Source organism: Haliotis cracherodii, unplaced genomic scaffold (genome assembly GCF_022045235.1).
Source record: "Haliotis cracherodii isolate W230 unplaced genomic scaffold, xgHalCrac1.p SCAF_18, whole genome shotgun sequence".
NCBI lineage: Eukaryota > Metazoa > Mollusca > Gastropoda > Lepetellida > Haliotidae > Haliotis > Haliotis cracherodii.
Genome location: NW_027266273.1, coordinates 25,179,901 through 25,202,083, shown reverse-complemented (window position 1 = coordinate 25,202,083; position 22,183 = coordinate 25,179,901). Strand labels below are relative to the sequence as shown.

At 44.5% G+C, this 22,183-nt stretch overlaps 1 protein-coding gene across 1 annotated transcript in view; it reads left to right on the top strand.

Moving 5' to 3' along the window:
• The first annotated feature begins 2,113 nt into the window (after positions 1–2,113).
• Positions 2,114–22,183, top strand: part of LOC139465935 (contactin-like) — a 60,028-nt gene continuing 39,958 nt past the window's right edge. The window contains exons 1-17 of the mRNA XM_071247937.1: positions 2,114–2,269; positions 6,249–6,333; positions 8,385–8,479; positions 9,369–9,454; positions 9,940–10,106; positions 10,631–10,744; positions 11,355–11,499; positions 12,475–12,665; positions 14,050–14,145; positions 14,563–14,796; positions 15,841–15,946; positions 17,070–17,254; positions 17,822–18,094; positions 18,530–18,832; positions 18,994–19,163; positions 19,709–19,835; positions 20,355–20,516. Coding sequence (XP_071104038.1) covers positions 6,273–6,333; positions 8,385–8,479; positions 9,369–9,454; positions 9,940–10,106; positions 10,631–10,744; positions 11,355–11,499; positions 12,475–12,665; positions 14,050–14,145; positions 14,563–14,796; positions 15,841–15,946; positions 17,070–17,254; positions 17,822–18,094; positions 18,530–18,832; positions 18,994–19,163; positions 19,709–19,835; positions 20,355–20,516 — 2,515 coding nt within the window. The 5' untranslated portion in view covers positions 2,114–2,269; positions 6,249–6,272. The remainder of the gene's footprint in view (positions 2,270–6,248; positions 6,334–8,384; positions 8,480–9,368; positions 9,455–9,939; positions 10,107–10,630; positions 10,745–11,354; positions 11,500–12,474; positions 12,666–14,049; positions 14,146–14,562; positions 14,797–15,840; positions 15,947–17,069; positions 17,255–17,821; positions 18,095–18,529; positions 18,833–18,993; positions 19,164–19,708; positions 19,836–20,354; positions 20,517–22,183) is intronic.

The following is a 22,183-nucleotide window of genomic DNA, read 5'->3' as shown; positions in this document are numbered from 1 at the left end:
ATTTTATAAGCATAATCCATGCTTCATTTCTTAGATTTCTTCTTGCCTTGCCACTTTTTAAAATTATTTCCTTCGATTTATAGAGTGTCACATGATATACGTTAGTATATTTTAGGACATTGTGTTGGATTCCCATTATCTGGGGGTGAGTGGGCAATATTATTGGGTTGAGTGGGGGATGAGTTGGTGAGTGTATGGGGTTGGTGGGGTATTGGAGGTGTGTGGGGTGTATGTAGGTGAGGGTATTGGGGTAGTGGGAGGAGAGTTGGTGGGGGTATTGGGGATGAGTGGGTGGGGGTGAGTTGGTGAATGTATTGGAGGTGAGTGGGAGGCGAGTTGATGAGGGTATTGGTGGGGAGGGGGGTGTTGGTGGGGGTATTTATCTGCACCCTCATCTACAGCATTTTCTACTACATTGCCATCTACAACACCATTACAGCTAGACACGTGTCAAAGTATATGGCAGTAGGAGGAATATTCTATCAACTATTGTCAGTGTTTCATAGCGTCCGCATGTTATATATTCCAACATATTTAGCTTATATTTCCCTTTTGACATACATTACTCAGAACATCCCATTCTTTCATATTGTTATATTAATATGTAATGCCAGGACAGATTAACGATAATAATATGAATGAAAATGGTGTTCCTTTACTTCTTGTGAGTAATATATCTTCATGCCACGGGTCAAACACCCTGGGTATCTACGTTGAGGGTCAAGGAAAAGAGGCCAATTTTGGTGAACAGAATTCTGCGCCATCAGGACATGAATCTGCACCAAGCCTGAGCTACAGTTAGAATATGGATGGTGACTCCCAGTGCTGAGGGAGGGGGTTGGTCGGTGGGGTAGCCTAGTGGTTAAAGCGTTCTCTCGTCACGCCGAAGACCCGGGTTCAATTCCCTACATGGGTGTAATGTATGAACGCCATTTCGGGTGTCCCCCGCCGTGATATTGCTGGAATGTTGCTAAAAGCGACGTAAAATGATACTCACTTACTCCCAGTGCTGTAAGAGAGAGCGTCAAACAAAGCATCTGATGAAGACTGGCGGAGACTCCTGTCTGTCTCCAAAACCGGATATACGTCTGCGTCTACGTCTATAGTCTGGCGTTAGTTGCAATCCCCAGAGCTTTTAGCGAACACCTGGTGTCATCACTAATTTTCAATGATCGTTTTATATAATTTCCCAGCCATTCTGTCCTTTACGCCCAATGAAATCTGTTAATCAGATAATCGTGACTGATTATTGATTATTGACGTTAAATAATCAATCAATTAACCAATCAATGAATATATTTGGCTAACATTACATTAGACCAGCAAGTCATTCATTATACATATTCATGGTTTCACAGAAATCCGTGTATACATTATCTTGGCTGTTCATATTTATGTGATTAAATGTATTTTTTAGAAAGATTTCTGAAAACGTTTTGAATTATTCGCTGTCTGTTACCCTTTCGCGGAAAGAGGAGGAGGTTTGTATAATTGATTCAGTGATCGTATGATGATCGTACAAACTATTTTTTTTATATGTCGACGTGCCAGCTGTGGGCAGTGGGAGGACAGCATGAGGTTCCAGGACAGAACAGGTCCTATATTTACATTGCTTGTCGTGAGAACCGACTACAGAATACTGGGTGGCCAAACTCGGTAACTTGGCGGATTGATGGAGCGGATCTTTCCTTATGATATAAACCACTGATTTGTCCAGACTTTATCATTTACAGGATATAAATATAGCTGTAATATTGCTGACTGCGGCGTCAAACATTATTCACTCAAACCCTTTCTTCATAACAATGAATTCAACGGACCGGGAAACAGCCAACAGCATCCTCATCTATACTAACAGCAACTAGGAAAACACAAGCAACTTCCTTGGAAAATACATATACCAATGGAGGCTTTCAACAACAACGAAAGGATGTTTATATTACATCTACGCAAGAAACATACAGTGCAAAACACCTCACGTTATTACATGTAATGCTGTCTAACACACATGCCAACAGTCACTCCCAACCTCCCACACCGACCGCTAGTAAGTCCAGTAACTCTGGTCGGTGCTGATAAGGGCTTGTCTAACACTGATAAACCCATTGGCGGGTATGATCGCATTGTAGCGACGCCATTTTGATTAGAAATATTCAAATTTGTAAGTTATTACCCGGACAGGATCCCGGACAGGAGTGATCTAGCGTGACGAAGATCTTAGTAGCTTCGCGCAGAGGACTTTCCACCAACTGCTGACTCACGTGACAAGGTACAGGGGGATTTAATAGTTACATCCCGAACTGATAATATACATGTCTAATGTAGTATCTATGAATAGATGACAAAGATATTACCTAACAACAACTGAATTACAATTTGAGGAGGAATAGAGCAACGATTTCGTTCAAATTCCCATCCAGAAATGGCACATTGATTCTTCTGTTTTGTGAGTCACTTCCGGAAGTAAGATGGCTGTTGATGTAAGTGGACAATAATATTACGTAGCTTATGAGAATTCTCTACTTGCATATACACTGAAAGGAAAGGATTTTAAACGATTATAAAACAGTATCTACAGTAAAACAAAGTATTATCTGACTCCATCGTTGCGTATCTGTATGTGTTGATATTGGGCGAGTTTGTTGTAATACCACTATCGTATGACAGGAAAACTTTACTTTTGTGTGCTAGAATAGTAGACAGTGTCATAGCGACGTAAACCATAGAGCTTCATTCGACTTTCTTTGCACAGACCACGCAGGCTACACTGACCGACACTGACCGACACTGACCACACAGACAGAGCGATAATACTTTCTGTAAACACGGACAGGGACAGCTGGACACACATCGATTCATGTCTGTGAGAGGTGCACAGAGCATCTGTTGGCATTTGCACCTCACATCGCACGATCTATCAACATATTGACCTGCTGTTTATTTAATCATGCACATTCTGTTTCAATATTACACTACTTGTGTATAAACATGCACGCTCTGACTTCAGATTGACCTATGTTTTTTTATCATGAACGTTCTGTCTACGTATTAATTTGTGACTTTTTAACATTGTACATTCTGTCTAAATATTACACTAGTGGTTGTATAAACATGCATGCTCTGACTTCACATGGACCGCATGGTTTTTAACATGCATGTTCTGACTACATATTGTCGGAGTGGTTGTTTAACATGAATGTTCTGTCTATATATTGTCGGAGTGGTTGTTTAACATGCATGTTCTGACTACATATTGTCGGAGTGGTCGTTTAACATGAATGTTCTGTCTATATATTGTCGGGTTGGTTGTTTAACATGCATGTTCTGTCTACATATTGTCGGGGTGGTTGTTTAACATGCATGTTCTGTCTATATATTGTCGGGGTGGTTGTTTAACATGCTTGTTCAGTCTACATATTGTTAAAAACCACTCCGTTATTATATAGACAGAATACGCATGGTTAAAACCATTCCGTTAATGTGTAGACAAAATACGCATGGATAAAAAGCACTCTATGAATATGTATACAGATTATGCATGGTTAAAAACCACTCCCTTTATATGTAGACAGAATACGTATGGTTAAAACCATTCCGTTAATGTGTAGACAGAATACGCATGGTTAAAACCACTCCGTTAATGTGTAGACAGATTATTGATGGTTAAAAAACACACCCTTAATATGATTTGAACAGTATTTTATTTCCATTAATGTTCAGATTTTACATTAAATAGCATTAAAAATGGAAAAAGGATTAGCAAACAGGCAAAAAAGGCCTATATTAATGCTTCTCCTAATATTGTACATCATACATGTAGATTGTAATGAAGTCTATAGAGCAGACATTAATGAGTAACACAACATGAAATAAAATGGAAAGCCCTTAATATGTAGACAGAACACACATGGTTAAAAACCACTCCGTGATTATGTAGACAGAATACGCATGGTTAGAACCACTCCCTTAATAAGTAGACAGATTATGGATGGTTATAAACCACTCCCTTAATATGTAGGCAGAGTGCACATGGCTAAAAACCACTCCGTTATTATGTAGGCAGAATACGCATGGTTAAAACCACTCCCTTAATAAGTAGACAGATTATGGATGGTTATAAACCACTCCCTTAATATGTAGGCAGAGTGCACATGGCTAAAAACCACTCCGTTATTATGTAGGCAGAATACGCATGGTTAAAACCACTGCGTTAATGTGTAGACAGAATACGCATGGTTCAAACCACTCCCTTAATAAGTAGACAGATTATGCATGGTTATAAACCACTCCCTTAATATGTAGGCAGAGTGCACATGGCTAAAAACCACTCCGTTATTATGTAGGCAGAATACGCATGGTTAAAACCACTGCGTTAATGTGTAGACAGAATATGCATGGATAAAAACCACTCTGTGAATATGTAGACAGATTATGCATGGTTAAAAACCACTCTATGAATATGCGTGGGGAAAGAACTACTTGGCCACTATGAAGGCAAATATGCGTATGTAAGATCAATCTAGGTTATAAAGCGAGATGCCTAAATAATAGCTCACATGTATCTTATTATTCATCCTCCTCATAGATGATGTACACATCACGACCGTGATCATCTCACTATGTAATATAACAGAGGGTGTGGCGGTTGCTTCTCCGTCGGTAACACCTAAACATAGCTGTGCAGGGTTTTCCGGAATGTACACTTGGCCGCCGCTCTGTACGTCCAATGCATACACTGAGGACGTTATCAGCAACATACCACCCACACCAGGGTTACGTCCACGAGACCTGGGGCTTAAATCCCTTCCCGTATCAACGAGGGACTCAGCTCTGTAACCGTACTCGGTCTCGGCGTTGTCCAGTTGAATATTGAATCGGACTTGACCTTTGAAATATAGATAGGTGCCTGCTTTCTGTCAACGGGAAACATGCACCTTAAGTGTTTTACTTTTAAACATTCATTAAATCGGAATCGTACAATTGACTCTGCTTTCGGTAGAGATTTCTAATGAATATGAGAGGGTTTTGTTCATGCCAATTCATTGAATAACTTAAATGAGCCATGTTCTTGGTGGTGAGACTTGTGCAGTTTCATTCCATGAAATATGTATATATATTTACCGTTGTGAAGTTGAAGACATACGAATTTAAGGAACGATGTTATAAAGAGCAAAACGTATACATGACGCAGATTTGAAAATACTTTGCAGAATATATTCAAATTGTAAATTGTTAGTTTGGCTAGACCTTATTATCCTTACATGAGTACATGGACACTTGATTGAGGCTGTTTCTGTCACAGGTGTCGGCACTACAATATCAGAGGTATGTAGTCGGTGTTCTTTAAACAATGGTATGCTCTATAAACAATGGTATGTTCTTTAAACAATGGTTTGTTCTTTAAACAATGGTATGCTCTATAAACAATGGTATGTTCTTTAAACAATGTTTTGTTCTTTAAACAATGAAATGCTCTATAAACAATGGTAAGTCCTTTAAACAATAATATGCTAATTAAACAATGGTATGTTCTTTAAACAATGGTATATTCTTTAAACAATGATATGTTCTGTAAAATATGGTATGTTCTTTAAACAATGATATGCTCTATGAAAATGGTATGTTCTTAAACAATGGTATGTTCTTTAAACAATGATATGCTCTATAAAATATTGGTATGTTCTGAAACAATGGCATGTTCTTTAAACAATAATATGTTCTTAAAACAATGGTATGCTCTTTAAACTGTGGTGTGTTCTTTAAACAATTATATTTTCTATAGAAAATGGTATGTTCTTTAAACAATGACATGCTCTATAAACAATGGTATGTTCTTTAAACAATGGCATGTTTTTTAAACAATGGCATGTCATTTAAACAATGGTACGTTCTTTAAGCAATGGTATGTTCTTTTATACAGTGGCATGTTCTAGAAACAATGGTATATTCTTTAAACAACGGCATGTTCTTCAAACAATGGTATGTTCTTTAAACAACGAAATGTTCTTTAAAAAAATTTATTGAACATATTGAACAATGGTATGCAGTTTAAGCAATGATATACTCTTTAAACAATGGTATGTTCCTTGACTCGATCTAATAGCTTATCACTTTTATGGCTATTGATAAGTTCACATGCTATTGAAACTGTATTTATTTACACGGCGATAAATACCAGATTACATCATACAAAGTAGGAAATAAAACTGCCAGATTTATAGTACTGAAATATAACTATTTTTACCTAGATATCGCCAACGGTAAACACTACCATGGTGCCACATAAATGGCTCCTGGTTGTCATGGCAATCGTCTGCAGCTGTTCAGGTCAAGGTAAGTCTTCTGTAACAACATACTCTTGCGCAACACAAAGTACGTAACAAATCAACACTTTCTCTCTTCTTAATACCGTAACATTCAATATCTGCACATCACTAAATATATGTGACAAAAACCCGATTTGCACAACAATATGTATGTGACAAACCCCATTTGCACGATGATATATACTGGACCAAATTAAAAACTTCACAATCCTACAATTTTAACATTTTGACCAGTTATCATTGTGGGCCCTTATTGTTGTATTTAAACAGTAATGGCCACGTATTGTCTTCAGATAACACCTGTTTTTGTGCAGGTGAATCGATCAAAATCATGTGCACAGCACTATAGTGACAAAAGTGGTTTTTCACGTGCAACTGATCTCGTGGCCATAATACCGCACGTGTTTTCAGCCATACTTGTTAGCAGTCATTAACAAAAAAAGAAAAACACAAGAAAACAAAAGTCTTTACGGCCATTTGTCATGCCACGCCTTTCAAATGTGCAACGTGAACGTGCCATCGGCATGTTGCAGACGGGAACGTCCGTAGCTGAAGTCGCAAGGACGATGGGTTGTAGTCGATGGACTGTTTATGATTTACAGACGCGTCTACAGCAAACGGGTACGGCCCTCGGCCAGGTCGACCACGTGTGACGTCAGATGCAGAGGATCGTCAGTTTGTCTTACGTCACCTCCGTAACCGATTTTTGACGGCTACATCAACCAGAAAAGAACTGTTTAGGGGTAGACTGAGTGCGCAAAGTGTTCGAAACCGTCTGAGAACTGCTCACCTTCAAGCACGACGGCCATACTGCGGGCCGATTCTGACTCAGTTATACAGACGTCAACGTCAATTGTGGGCACAGCGACACTTACGATGGACTCAGTGATGAATCCCGATTTAATCTTCTATTTGCTGATTTTAGGGCGAGGGTGTGGAGGCGCCGTCATGAACGTTACGCCCAGTGTTGTGTACAGGTAGTTGACAGATTTCGATGCGGAAATGTCATTGTGTGGGGTGCTTTCTGTGGCAATGCACGTTCCAGGCTTCTTGTCATCCGTGGCAACCTCAACACTGCTGCTTATCGCGACCAGGTACTGGCACCAGAACTTCTGCCTTTTATGGCAGCACATGGACCCGGTTTGATCTTCCAATACGACAATGCCAGGCCCCATACAGGAATTTTTACAAGGAATTTTCTTCAGAATGCGGGAGTCAACGTCATGGACTGGCCGTCAAGGTCTCCCGACCTCAATCCCATCGAACACGTCTGCGATGCTCTGAGCAGAAGACTACGCACTCTCCAGAACCAACCACAGAATTTGCAAGATCTTGGCACCTTTTTGCAGCAACAATGGCGTCGTCTTCCCAATCATGTGTTCACAAGCATCACGCGGAGGCGTTGTGTGGCAGTTGTCAACGCACATGGTGGCAATACACGCTGCTAAACTTGTGTGCCATCAGACTCTCGTGCTTGGGACTTATGATTTAAACTGTTGATGTTAATACCGAATACCGTAGGTGCTTGGAACAAATTATGGTTACCACAGTTAATTAAAATCCTTCTTTGGACTTTAATGATTAAAAATTACCTTCTCTGATACATTTGTCCGTTGTATATCATATACTATGGGATTACTTTTAAAAAAGTGAAATTTTTAATTTGACTCAGTATATATGTTACAAACCCCATTTGCACGACGTGTCGAGAAGGGGTCTTTAAGAAATTATCACATTACAGATGAAGCACTTTCTAGACCCCTTCCTGGAAACAGGGCGGTGGGGCAGTGTAGTGGTTCAAGCGTTAGCTCGTCACGTCGAAGGCCCGGGGTCAATTCCCTGGGTCAGATGTGTGAAGCCTATTTCTAGTGTCCCCCGCCGTGGTATTGCTGGAATATTGCTAAAAGCGGCGTAAAACTATATTCACTCACCCCTTTCTGGTAACAAACAGCCTAACTGAAGACACATAACGTGTTAAGTTGTATACGACGGCGTTTACCTGCACACTCAACGCCCCTTGTAGCGCATGTGACATGTATCCCTGCTTGGTGATTTCAGACTGCCCCTTGAACTGGGCTGTGTACATGGACCACTGCTATCACTTCGTCTTCTACCCACCACGCCCATACGTGGAGGCTGAGACTGCCTGCCAGGTCAGTGTCAATGTGACGTCAAATCAACTGTGTACGTCATAAAATACTGACGTCATATTAGTCGAATACATTATGCCATTGTGACGACATATGAGCAGTATGCATCATGTTATAGTGTGGCGTAATATCAATTGTATGCGTCATGATACTGTGACGTCATGTAAGCTTCATACGTCGTCATATTATCGTGATGCTATGTCAGCTATATCTGTTATGATATTGAGACGTCATATCAGATGGATGTCACGATATTGTTACGTCACGTCCGCTATATACGTCATGCTATCGTGACATCATGCCATTATTATACATACGTCATTGCCGTGTTCAAACTGCATTAATGCTAAATCAAAGTTCGAATGGCTAAGTTGGTTCGATAACTAAATTCAAAATATAATTCAATCAATATTAATTTTCTAAAATCATATCTATCGATCGCGATAAACTGCCGAGAACACGAAAGTATACACCATGTTTGACGGTGGCTCAAGAAATGGTTCTTCGACGGTGAGGAATTTCATACGGGTTGTGTTTTGGACATTCAGTGAATGTTTTCTGTTTAGTAACGTTTTGATAATGTTTGTAATTATTTAGTCAACCTCAATTTAAAGTGTATCCCTCCTTTTGCCCCGCAGTTTATTGTCCAAATGCTGTTTGAGACGGATTGATATAGATAGATAGCATTTCATAGAGTGAAGGATTAAGTGAGATTCTATTGATTATTTTGCCTAAGTTAAATGATAAGTCATGTCAAGGGCTTACACCAGCTTCATAAAGCGATAGTAGCAGCGAACTGTTTATAGCAATATTGTAGCCTTGCAGTAAAGTGTACCATGTGTTTATAGTTATGCAAGAATGGCAGATTCCTCTCCTGCATTTTTAACTCTAGGCTGATGGAGCGACTCTCGTCAGCGTCAATGACGACGAAGAGCACCAATTCATCACCAACTACTTGACGCAGTACGATGTCAACAGGTGCGTGATCAATGTCCACCTTCACAATAGGACTTTTCATTCACAATAGGACTTTCATTTTCTATAAATGAAATATACGGGGTGGAGGGTGGGTGGGTGGGTGGGTGTGGGGGGGGGGTGGGGGGGGGGGGTAATAGCTCCAATTGTAAAACAAAGTTCCAAATGTGGCTAGTGTTGTTTAGTTATTAGTAAAGCCCGTGAAAGACAATAAATATAACTATGTTTAATTAAGATGTTTTCCCTCATACATAAAGCCATTCAGTGATGTGCTCGACATCCTCATGCTCCTCGAGGGAGGTTCAATTTAAGTGCCGCAAATAATTATTTCCAAAGGGGGTATGTAAGTTTCACATCATTCAAAGTATTTGTATGCATGCCACACTTTTAAACGTCGTTTTTAGATCTTGCCGATGTAACGTTAAATCTTTACTTACTCACTCACTCACTCTTTTATGCTACGGCGTCTTTTCTGTGTATACCTCAAGGCGCGACAAGTGGTACACGAGCGGGGTGGAGATGGGCGACACGTGGCAGTGGCAAGGCGACGGCGCCGACGTCATGACCGGCGACTACTGGGACGACGACATCGACCTGATTCCCGACATTACCGGGCAGTCCATTAACAAACCCAACCTCGTCTACATGTTTTCTGGTTCGTAGAGTGACGCTTTATTGTATGGAATTGGTTTTAGGGTTAGGTTAGGTTAGGTTAGGTTAGGTTAGGTTAGGTTAGGTTAGGTTACCGGCAATATTGATAAATCCGTCTGGTGCAGTGCGTAATTATGGGTATAACTTATGAAATAAAGTTTTTTATCCAACATCTAACTTTTGAACTGGTCCCTAACTATAAACAACTTACAAAATAAATTTAATGCAGAAAACAATAACATAATGGCTCAGAGTAAGGTATAATAGGATAAATCAAAAGCATGTCCAATTATTGCACTTATATCAAGTAATGAGCATTCAACATCGGCACAAAGAAAACATCCCACTTGAGAGACAGCGAATAATGGCAGCTTAAGAATGTCGGCAACAAGAATGCACAAACAAATCTACACATGAAACTATTAAAGCAATTGAGTACAAAACTATACACTCTGGACCAGCGCACGTGTGACACCTGTATTAGAAATCCCTTCTGGTTTTAGACTATTTGTATACTTTAACTTTCAGCAACGAAGAACGTGTTTGCCTGGGCCCGGGTGCGCAACACTGATGTGCTTATGTACATATGTGAGATCGACAAGCTGGAGGCATTTAGGATCAACCGGCCTCCCAGAGACTTCAGTAAGTCGGACATGAATCTTGCTGAGTGAGTGAGTGAGTATGGTTTTACGCCGCTTTCAGCAATATTCCGTCAATAACACGGTGGCGGACACACCAGAAATAGGCTACATACATTGTACCCATGTAGGGAATAAAACCGGCCATACATTGTACCCATGTAGGGAATAAAACCGGGTCTTCGGCGTGACGAGCAAACGCTTTAACCACTAGGCTACCCGACCACCCCGACTACAAGACATCATGAAAAGTGGAGCAAGTGTGACTATTTCACAACTAAAGTCTTTCATCTTTCTTGTTGCTATGTTTCTTGACCACAATGGAACCTCACGTCTTCATTTCCATTTGGCACGGGTGGTCAAGTCGTCTGAGGCGCCACATTTCGCTGTGCAGAGTGGCATCCCTTGGGCACGCCAGAAATTGATTGTGGGTTCAAATCCTGGTTCGCCATTATGTTTCTAGATTTGTTAGCACCATATCCATGCTTGTGGGTTTCACCAAAGTGGTAAAAGTCTGAGACCTGCATCACTTCGGGCGTTCCTCCAACAGTAAGCTGACACTCTGTGATATAATTGGAATAGTGTTAACTCACTCACTCACTCTTTGTTTTCAGCATACGGACAGGAAACCACTGACCTGAACTTAATCCATCGAGGGCCCGTATTCACAAATGAGCCAGCGAGTGTTGTTCTCACTGGAAGAGAAACACTTACCTATATCGAATGCCGAGCAGATGGAATACCGGCCCCGACATACAGGTATCACGGATACACCCCCTAACCACACCTACTGGCCTACACCACACCTACTGGCCTACAACACACCTGCTGACCTACACCACACCTGCTGGCCTACAACACACCTGCTGACCTACACTACTCATGCTGGCCTACACCACACCTACTGACCTACACAACACCTGCTGGCCTACACCACACCTGCTGGCCTACACCATACCTGCTGGCCTACACCACACCTACTGACCTACATCATCCCTGCTAGCGTACACCACACCTACTGGCCTACAACACACCTGCTGGCCTACAACACATCTGCTGACCTACAACACATCTGCTGACCTACACAACACCTACTGGCCTACAACACACCTGCTGGCCTACAACACATCTGCTGACCTACACCACATCTGCTGACCTACACCACACCTGCTGGCCTACACCACACCTACTGGCCTACAAAACACTTACTGGCCTACACCACACCTACTGGCCTACAACACACCTGCTGGCCTACAACACACCTGCTGGCCTACAACACACCTGCTGGTCTACACCACACCTGCTGGCCTACACCACTCCTGCTGGCCTACACCACACATGCTGGCCTACACCACACATGCTAGCCTACACCACACCTGCTAGTCTACACCACACCTACTGGCCAACGCCACACCTGCTGGCCTACAACACACCTACTGGCCTACACCACACCTACTGGCCTACACTCACTCTGGCCCCGCGCAGTTCCTAGGCTGAAAAGGTCTTAAACTGTAAAAGGCCCTATGCTTGTCTTTAAAGGCGACTAATTTGATCGGGTGGTCAGGCTCGCTGACTTGGTTGATGCATCTCACTGTATCCCAATTGCGTGGATCGATGCTCATGGTGTCAATCACTGGACTGTCTGCTCCAGACTCGATTATTTACAGACAGACGTCATGTAGCTGATATATTTCTGAGTACGGTGTTAAACAACAAACAAACACACTATGACAGATGGCTCCGGAACGTCGGCACTTTGAAAGAGACGGAAGTGACGGAAACCACTGACCCTCGCTACACAATGACCAATGGGAGGCTGACCATCACTGCCCCCGACCTGCAGAAGGACCCCGGGGACTACCAGTGCATCGCCACGAACATGATCGGGTCCATCATCAGCGACCCCGTCATCATATCAGGAGGGTGTGAGTATGTCGGCAACCAGCGTTGTCTTATCAAGTGATTCCATGGTATTTGATTGGCCAACCAATCATTTTTATGCGTTTAAAAAACAATTAGGTTTCGTAGTGTGCACATCGGTGTTTTTTACGCCTATTCCTCAACATAGGCAAAACATATTGAAGATATAACTTAAATATAACGAACACTAGTTGTTCAGAGGAATTCACTGCTCAGTTCTAAGCGGCACGTGGTTTTATGCTGTGACGTCACTATACATTTGCAGCACAAAGTGGTTTTTTTCAAGGAGTCCGATTCCTATCGCTATAATGTCAATGTCGACAAACTGCCAAACACAATAAAAGGTATTTCCGATTTCTGATATGAACTTTTGCCAACTTAGACATATAGAGTGAGCAATTAAACAGTTCACGGTTTAAGTTATGGCCAATCACAAACATCCGCTGGTGCGTGTTGTGGGTGCGTGTTGCGTGTGCGCGTTGCGTGTGCGTGTTGCGTGGGCGAGTTGCGCGTGCGCGTTGCGTGTGCGTATTGTATGTGCGTATTGCAGGTGCGAGTTGCGTGTGCGTGTGCGTATTGCGGATGCGTGTAGCGGGTTCGTGTTGCTGGTGCGTGTTGTGAGCGCGTGTTGCGAGCACATGTTACGGGTGCGTGTTGCGCGTGCGTGTTGTGGGTGCTTGTTGCGGGTGCGTGTTGCGGATGCGTATTGAGGGTGTGTGGGTGTCCCCATGGTCTTAGGATCAACGATTCGCTTTAGGTTCACGTCTCAGACTTCCTGATCATGAGTGTTGGAATTGTTAACACCGGTGCTCGTAGGTTACGCCAATGCTATGTCTGAATGACTGAATTCCTCACACATTAAGCAGATAATGATATAATTGAAAAACTGCTCAATGCAGCGTTAACCCCATCACGTTCACGCACTCATTCACTCACTCACTCACCCACTCACCCACTCTCACTCACTCTCACTCACGCTCACTAATCACTCTCACTCACTCACTCACTCACGCACTCTCTCACTCACTCACACTAACTCACCCACCCACTCTCACTCACTCACTCACTCACTCATTCACTCACTCATTCACTCACTCGCTCGCTCACTCACGCACGCACGCTCTCACTCACTCACTCACTCACTCACTCACTCCCACGCACGCACTCTCTCACTCACTCACTCTCACTCACTCACTCACTCACTCTCACTCACTCACTCACTCACTCACGCACGCACGCACGCACGCACGCACGCATGACGCACTCACGCACGCACGCACGCACGCACTCACTCACTCACTCACGCACTCACTCACGCACTCACTCACTCACTCACTACCTCACGCACTTACTCACTCACTCACTCACTCACTCACTCTCTCCACACAGACTTGAACGAGTTCGTCAACGAACCAGTGGGTACGCTGAGCGCTCCGCTCTACCAGGGGACGAACATCCAGTGCAACACGCCAAACTTCAACCCAAGTAAGTGAAGACATGCATGCATTGCAGTCAAATTTGTTTCAATATCCATCCAGGTGTATGCATTTACGACATCTGTTCCCGTATAGTACTTCCCCTCTAAAACCTGAAGTAACTTATGCAGTGTGTTCTTAGTGATAGTGGTCGATATAATCAATTTCGTATGTGAATGCAAAGAGAACTTGGGATTTATGAAAAAATGAGTTGTTCAAGACTATGAAAAACATGTGTTCTTGGTTAAAAACAAGTTTGATTCCTCCTTTGAGAGGAGATAATTCGTTCACACACCCTACCCACCAACTATTAATTATTAGTAATATCTTCATCAGCTTTCGAAACATTCAAACCCATTTAAAGATTTGTGGTAATTTTCCCAAATATAGAATGGTAGATCCTATGTTCACCACGACATTATTCCAGGGGTGACCTTCGCCTGGTACAAGGGGCACGCCAATCAATTCATCCGCCCCACCCTCAACCCCCAGACGTTTATATCGGAGAACGGAGGGCTGTATATCTCCGAGGTCCAAGCCTCCGACCAAGGACTTTACCACTGTGTGGTCACACTGGCCGCTCCCTTCGACCAGATGCTCGCCACCACGCAGCCACCTAGCAGGACCAGCCTCGCCATCGGCTTCGACGTCACTGGGCAAAGTTAGTAGAATAACCGGCACCAAGATGACGACATTAAACGTCTTTGGTGTGCCATCTACGTGTATTTTTTCATTGTCATCTCTTACCCCTGAATCCCGAATTCTACTGAACATAAATCTCGAATTCATTAAGTACGTTAAATCTGCGTACCAAATAAGACTTTTTTGCATCCTGCATACCACACTGCTGAGTATACCCCCTGAAATAGACCCCGAATCCCTCGTACCAAAGGGGGCTTAGCAACGTCAAGTATTGTACAATCTGTCTGCAATGGCACTCAGTTATTCACTGCTGACCCATCACCGTCCCAGCCAAGAGCAACAAATCTACGAGAGAACACTGAATGTCACAATAGTAAACCTACTGTCACCTTTGTCTTTTTGTATCTTCCAATCTCGTAATAACCTTTCGGGGGTTTTTACTTTTTCCTCGTAATTCCTGACAAGATGAGAAGGAGATGAAATTTCTACTTGGTGTTTCTAACTCCTAACAGGCTTTGGGGGCACGGGTGGCCTAGTCGTCTAAGGCGCCGCGATTTGCTGTGCAGAATTGCGTCCCCTGGGCATGCCAGAAACCTATGATTGTGGGTTCCAATCCCGGTTCGCCCCGATTATGTTTCTAGGTTTGTCAGCACCATACCCGTGCTCGTGGGTTTCACCGAAGTTGTAAACGTCTGAGACCTGCATCACTTCGGGCTTTCCTCCCACATTAAGCTGACACGCCGCGATATAACTGGAATACTGTTAAAAGCGGCGTTAAACCCAACTCACTCACTCACTCACTCACTCACCCAACTCACTCACTCACTCGCTCACTCACCTAACAGGCCTTACAGCTGTCCCGTTAATACGCGCCAAATGTAAATTGGATTTTTTGTTTGAATTAAACTGTTCACACGATTTACAAGCCAGAGAAAACACTACCCCTCGGTTTTGGTTAAAAATGTAAACAGTCGGGAGTCGGGAAACGCCTCTCCCGCGCGTATACATTTACAACCCAAACCTCGGAGGCAACTTAAACGACCCTATCCATCACTTCTTGCAGACGCTAACGACTTTGGGCCAACCATCCACAACGACTTCCCCGCCGTGTTCCCCAATCCCCCACAGAGGGGCAAGACCGTCCGTCTGGAGTGTCTAGCTTATGGAAGGTGGGCCGACTGAAGGCGTATTGTGTATCCCCTAGCTTCCGTTGAATATCACGTTATAGACTATAGGTCCTTGCGCTGTGAGGATGAGTTGATGTTTCATCAGAACAACCTAGTAACTTGGGTTTACGGGGAGGTTGTGGGTAGGGTGGAAGGAGTTGGGGGAGATGATAGGGCTGAGGCTGGGGTTTGGACGGGGGGGGGACAGAGTGTGTTGCAGGGCTGAGGGGGCGGTTTGGACGTGTGTGTGTGTGTGTTGGGGGAGGGGGGGGAGGACTGAGTGTTGGGTTTGGACGGGGTATGTGATGCGACTGAGGGTGGGGTTTGGACGGGGTGTGTGGCAGGCTGAGGACGGGGTGTGTGGCAGAGCTGAAGACGGATGTGTGGCAGGGCTGAGGACGGGGTGTGTGGTAGGGCTGAGGACGGGGTGTGTGGCAGAGCTGAGGACGGGGTGTGTGGCAGAGCTGAAGACGGATGTGTGGCAGGGCTGAGGACGGGGTGTGTGGCAGGGCTGAGGACGGGGTGTATGGTAGGGCTGAGGACGGGGTGTGTGGCAGGGCTGAGGACGGGGTGTGTGGCAGGGTTGAGGACGGGGTGTGTGGCAGGGCTGAGGACGGGGTGTGTGGCAGGGCTGAGGACGGGGTGTGTGGTAGGGCTGAGGACGGAGTGTGTGGCAGGGCTGAAGACGGGGGTTGTGGCAGGCTGAGGACGGGGGTTGTGGCAGGCTGAGGGTGGGGGTTGTGGCAGGGCTGAGGGTGGGGTTTGATTGAGGATGTGGCAGAGCTGAAGGAGAATAGTTGGCTATTTTGGTAAAGACCACCTCTGAGCCACGTTTAACAAAACTACCCTAGCGGTACGACCCCCGCAACAAGTATACTTTAAACAGAATTACAAAAGTACTGACTCTGCGAATATCGTAAATAACAACTTAAACAGAGATGGTGTAAAAGTATTACCCAAGGAAACTCAGATTTAAAATAGTAGTGACGTTACGATTGACATAACTCCATTGCTTAAACACAAGTAACGGTACAATCACGTCATGGCATAAGGCCCTGGTGGCCTGGAAGGTGGAGCTATGCCCACACCCGTGTGTCACCTCTGTATCAGTGCTCCTCATCTTCAGGCTCCCCTTGACCTACTCCTGGGAGTGGAATGGCGGGGCTCCACCCTCCGGGTCCCACATGGAGAACCTCAACCGCGTTCTCATCATCAAGGATGCGAAGCTGGAGCACAGCGGCAACTATACGTGCCTCGTCCGCCGGGGCAGTGACGCCTCCGACACCAAGAGCCTGCACCTCTCCATAATATGTAGGTTTGCTTGACACTGGGACACTGGTCTTCACGAACAAATAATTTTGTTCTTGCATCATCGTTAACAAGTGTAAAGCACACTCTTGCATATCTTGTATCCAAAACTTGCATTATCGCAAAATTACATCCAACAATATCCTGTTGCGACTATGTAATCTTCATGCGCAGTGTCCAACGTATGTAGCTATTTAAATAATGCATAGTAGTGCCGCCTAGGCTCAATGTCAGGGTCCATCTTAGGTTGGTTGGTTTGTTGTTTAACGCCGCACTCAGCAATATTTCAGCTATATGACGGCAGTCTGTAAATAATCGAGTCTGGACCAGACAAGCCAGTGATTGATATCATGAGCATTGATCCACTCATTTGGGAACGATGACATGCATCAACCAAGTCAGCGAGCCTGACCACCCGATCCCGTTAGTCGACTTTTACGACAAACATAGTCGCCTTTTACGGCAAGCATCGGTTGCTGAAGACCTATTCTAGGACAAAATGAGTTAATAATTCAAAATTTAAATTCACATTTCATGTCCTGATTAACGCACAATACGTTCCTCCGCTAGCCAAGCCGTACTTCCTGTTCCCTCTGGAGAACAAGTTTGTGGACAAGGGGAGTCAGCTAACGTGGAGGTGCGATGCGGTGGGCGTCCCCCACGCCACCTACACCTGGCTGAAGGAGACCAAGGTGCTTCTCCCCACCCCCGGGGACATCGACATCTACAGGAACACTCTGACCATCCACAACGCTGACCCCAGCCGACACAACGGCATGTACCAGTGTCTGGCGCAGAACAAGTACGGCAAGGTCCTCACGAGCGGGCAGCTGACGGTGCTAGGTATGTAGACCACCACGTGGACCCAAGGATCCTTTTGTTTGTTTATTGTTTAACGCCACACTCAGCAGTATTCCAGCTGTATGACGACGGTCATATACTTATCAGTACATAATCGAGTCTGGACCAGAAAATCCAGTGACTAATATCATGAGCATCGATCCGCGCAATTGGGATACGATGACATGAATCAACCAAGTCAGCGATCCTGACCGCAAGACCCCGTTAGTCGCCTCTTACGACAGGATATGATGTCAATCACTGGATTGTCTGGTCCAGACTCGATTATTTACAGACCGCCATCGTATATCTGGAATAATGCTGAGTGCGGCGTTAAACAACAAACAAACAAACACAATCAATGCATTCAGATGGAGAAACATCTAGTAATGTGTCAGTGGTCTTATTTTTCACTCATTTGAACTTTGTTGTCACCAGCTTTCCAGCCAAAGTTTACCAAGCACCCTATTCTTGACTCCATGCTCGGCACCGAGGGCGGCAACATCACCATAAAATGCCACCCAGAAGCTGCCCCCACCCCGACCATCTCGTGGTATAAGGATGGCCGTGACCTTGGTCTCACTGTAGCCGATGAGACAATGGCGACTGGTCATCTGGCCCTGCTCCCGAGCGGAAGTCTGGTCATCACGAGACTGACCACGGGGGATTCGGGAAGCTACAGGTGCACTGCCACCAACGACCTCGGCACGGCGTCATCCGAGGGCACACTCAACATCGTCAGTAAGAATCTTTTGACAGGGATGTTCCACACTAGATAATTCATCGATCTTTACTTAATTCTGGGAACTTGGGAACGTATCTTATGTATTAATACTTCCGGATGCAGTTTACGCAGAGAATGATGGCCCTTCTGTGAAATTTGTTTTATCATCTCATTCCAGCGCAAACTGTCATAACAACGCCTCCTACGAACACCGTCGTCGTGGTCAACAATACCGCCTTCTTTTACTGCGAGGCATCCTTCAACCAACTCACCACGGACTTAATTTACGTATGGAAGTTCAACAGTGAGATCGTCATCGACATTGCAAATGACCCCGACTACGTCCAAGTGAGCGCCTGTCACACCTTAAACTGTCACTGTTGTAGCTTCTGTACGTGCTAGCCATGTTGCGCCAGCATTCGCTCGTCTTTTCGAACCCAAAATGGGCTAAAAGTCTCTTTGTTTCTCTGCATATCGTAAACCACTAATCACTCATACTATCATTAGGTACATAATGTGATGTGAGCCCGTGAAGACCCGGGTTAGAATAGGTCTTCAGCAACCCATGCTTGTCGTAAGAGGTGACTATGCTTGTCGTAAGAGGCGACTATGCTTGTATTAGGAGGGGACTAACGGGATCGGGTGGTCAAGCTCGCTGACTTAGTTGATGCAGGTCATCATATCCCAATTGCGTAGATCGATGTTAATGACATTAATCACTGGACAGTCTGGTCCAGACTCGATTATTTACAGACCGCTGTCATTTTGCTGGAATATTGCTGAGTGCGGCGTTAAACAACAAACAAACAAAATTTGAAAAGGAATTTTGAAATACAGGTGACACTTTAATCCGTATTATTATGTTGCCATTCATTAACGAACTGCCCCCACAGGGTATCCGCGATGGTATGAGAGGATTGTACGTAAGGAACGCCCAGTTCAAACACGCAGGCACATTCACCTGCATGGCGGAGACGGTGCAGAACGCAGCTACGGCTGATGCCGTCCTCACAGTTATGGGTACGTATCTTGCTGAAATCGAATATAGTGATGACGATGTTTATTTTTTCGGGTGAAATATAGACGGATCCATCCACGTGGTATTAAAGATCTCTGATTCCTTCACATTAAATTTACACTTGACGAACGTTAATCTGTTCACAAACAAGGTGCACGACGTCGATTAGTCATGAGTTTCGTCTTACACAGGTATCTGTCATCCCCACTGTATACACTCTGTGACTCCATTGTCGTAACAACGTGTGTTCTCACACCGCAGGCTCCGCATGTATGAACTCAATGTCGTAACAACGTGTGTTCTCACACTGCAGGCTCCCACTGTATGAACTCAATGTCGTAACAACGTGTGTTCTCACACTGCAGGCTCCCACTGTATGAACTCAATGTCGTAACAACGTGTGTTCTCACACTGCAGGCTCCCACTGTATGAACTCAATGTCGTAACAACGTGTGTTCTCACACTGCAGACACCCACTGTATGAACTCACTATCGTACTGACGTGTGTTCTCCTACTGTAGGTCCCCCGGGGGAGCCGGCCGGGGTGTACTCTAAGCAGGGATCGTCGGGGAAGGATGTGACGCTACGGTGGACGCCGGGAGAGGCTCACGGGGACATCATACAGGCCTACAGGGTGGAAGCTATAAACGACTTCGACTCAGAGTGGGTCGTGATCGTCAAAGGTAGACAGCATTCACTTGATATACGTAGTCTGTCTGTAGTGGGTATGCCATGGCAGGCAACCTGTGTTGCGATGTCCTCGTGTGTCTGTTGTGTGGCGATGTCCTCGTGTGTCTGTTGTGTGGCGATGTCGTGGTGTGTCTGTTGTGTGCCGATGTCCTCGTGTGTCTGTTGTGTGCCTATGTCCTCGTGTGTCTGTTGTGTGCCGATATCCTCGTGTGTCTGTTGTGTGGAGATGTCGTGGTGTGTCTGTTGTGTGGCCATGTCCTCGTGTGTCTGTTGTGTGGCGATGTATTCGTGTGTCTGTTGTGTGTCGATGTCCTCGTGTGTCTGTTGTGTGGTGATGTATTCGTGTGTTCATTGTGTGATGCCCTGGTTTGGTTCGTGTGTGATGTTGTGTGGCGATGTCCTCGTTTTGTCTATTGTGTGGCGATGTCCTCGTGTATCTGTTGTGTGGCGATGTATTCGTGTCTGTTGTGTGGCGATGTCCTCGTGTGTCTATTGTGTTGCGATGTCCTCGTGTGTCTATTGTGTGGCGTTGTCCTGGTGTGTATATTGTGTGGTGGTGTCCTTGTGTGTCTATTATGTGGCGATATCCGGGAGTGTTCACTGTGTCATGTTCTGGTGTTTTTATTACGATACGATATCCTGGTGTGTTCACTGTGTCATGTTCTGGTGTGTCTATTGTGTGGCGATATCCGGGAGTGTTCACTGTGTCATGTTCTGGTGTGTTTATTACGATACGATATCCTGGTGTGTTCACTGTGTCATGTTCTGGTGTTTATTACGATACGATATCCTGGAGTGTTCACTGTGTCATGTTCTCGTTTGTTTATTACGATACGATATCCTGGTGTGTTCACTGTGTCATGTTCTGGTGTGTTTATTACGATACGATGTCCTGGTGTGTTCACTGTGTCATGTTCTGGTGTGTTTATTACGATACGATATCCTGGTGTGTTCACTGTGTCATGTTCTGGTGTGTTTATTACGATACGATATCCTGGTGTGTTCACTGTGTCATGTTCTGGTGTGTTTATTACGATACGATATCCTGGTGTGTTCACTGTGTCATGTTCTGGTGTGTTTATTACGATACGATATCCTGGAGTGTTCACTGTGTCATGTTCTCGTTTGTTTATTACGATACGATATCCTGGTGTGTTCACTGTGTCATGTTCTGGTGTGTTTATTACGATACGATATCCTGGTGTGTTCACTGTGTCAATTTCTGGTGTGTTTATTACGATACGATATCCTGGTGTGTTCACTGTGTCATGTTCTGGTGTGTTTATTACGATACGATATCCTGGTGTGTTCACTGTGTCATGTTCTGTATGTTTATTACGATACGATATCCTGGTGTGTTCACTGTGTCATGTTCTGTTTGTTTATTACGATACGATATCCTGGTGTGTTCACTGTGTCATGTTCTCGGGTGTTTATTACGATACGATATCCTGGTGTGTTCACTGTGTCATGTTCTGTATGTTTATTACGATACGATATCCTGGAGTGTTCACTGTGTCATGTTCTCGTTTGTTTATTACGATACGATATCCTGGTGTGTTCACTGTGTCAATTTCTGGTGTGTTTATTACGATACGATATCCTGGTGTGTTCACTGTGTCAATTTCTGGTGTGTTTATTACGATACGATATCCTGGTG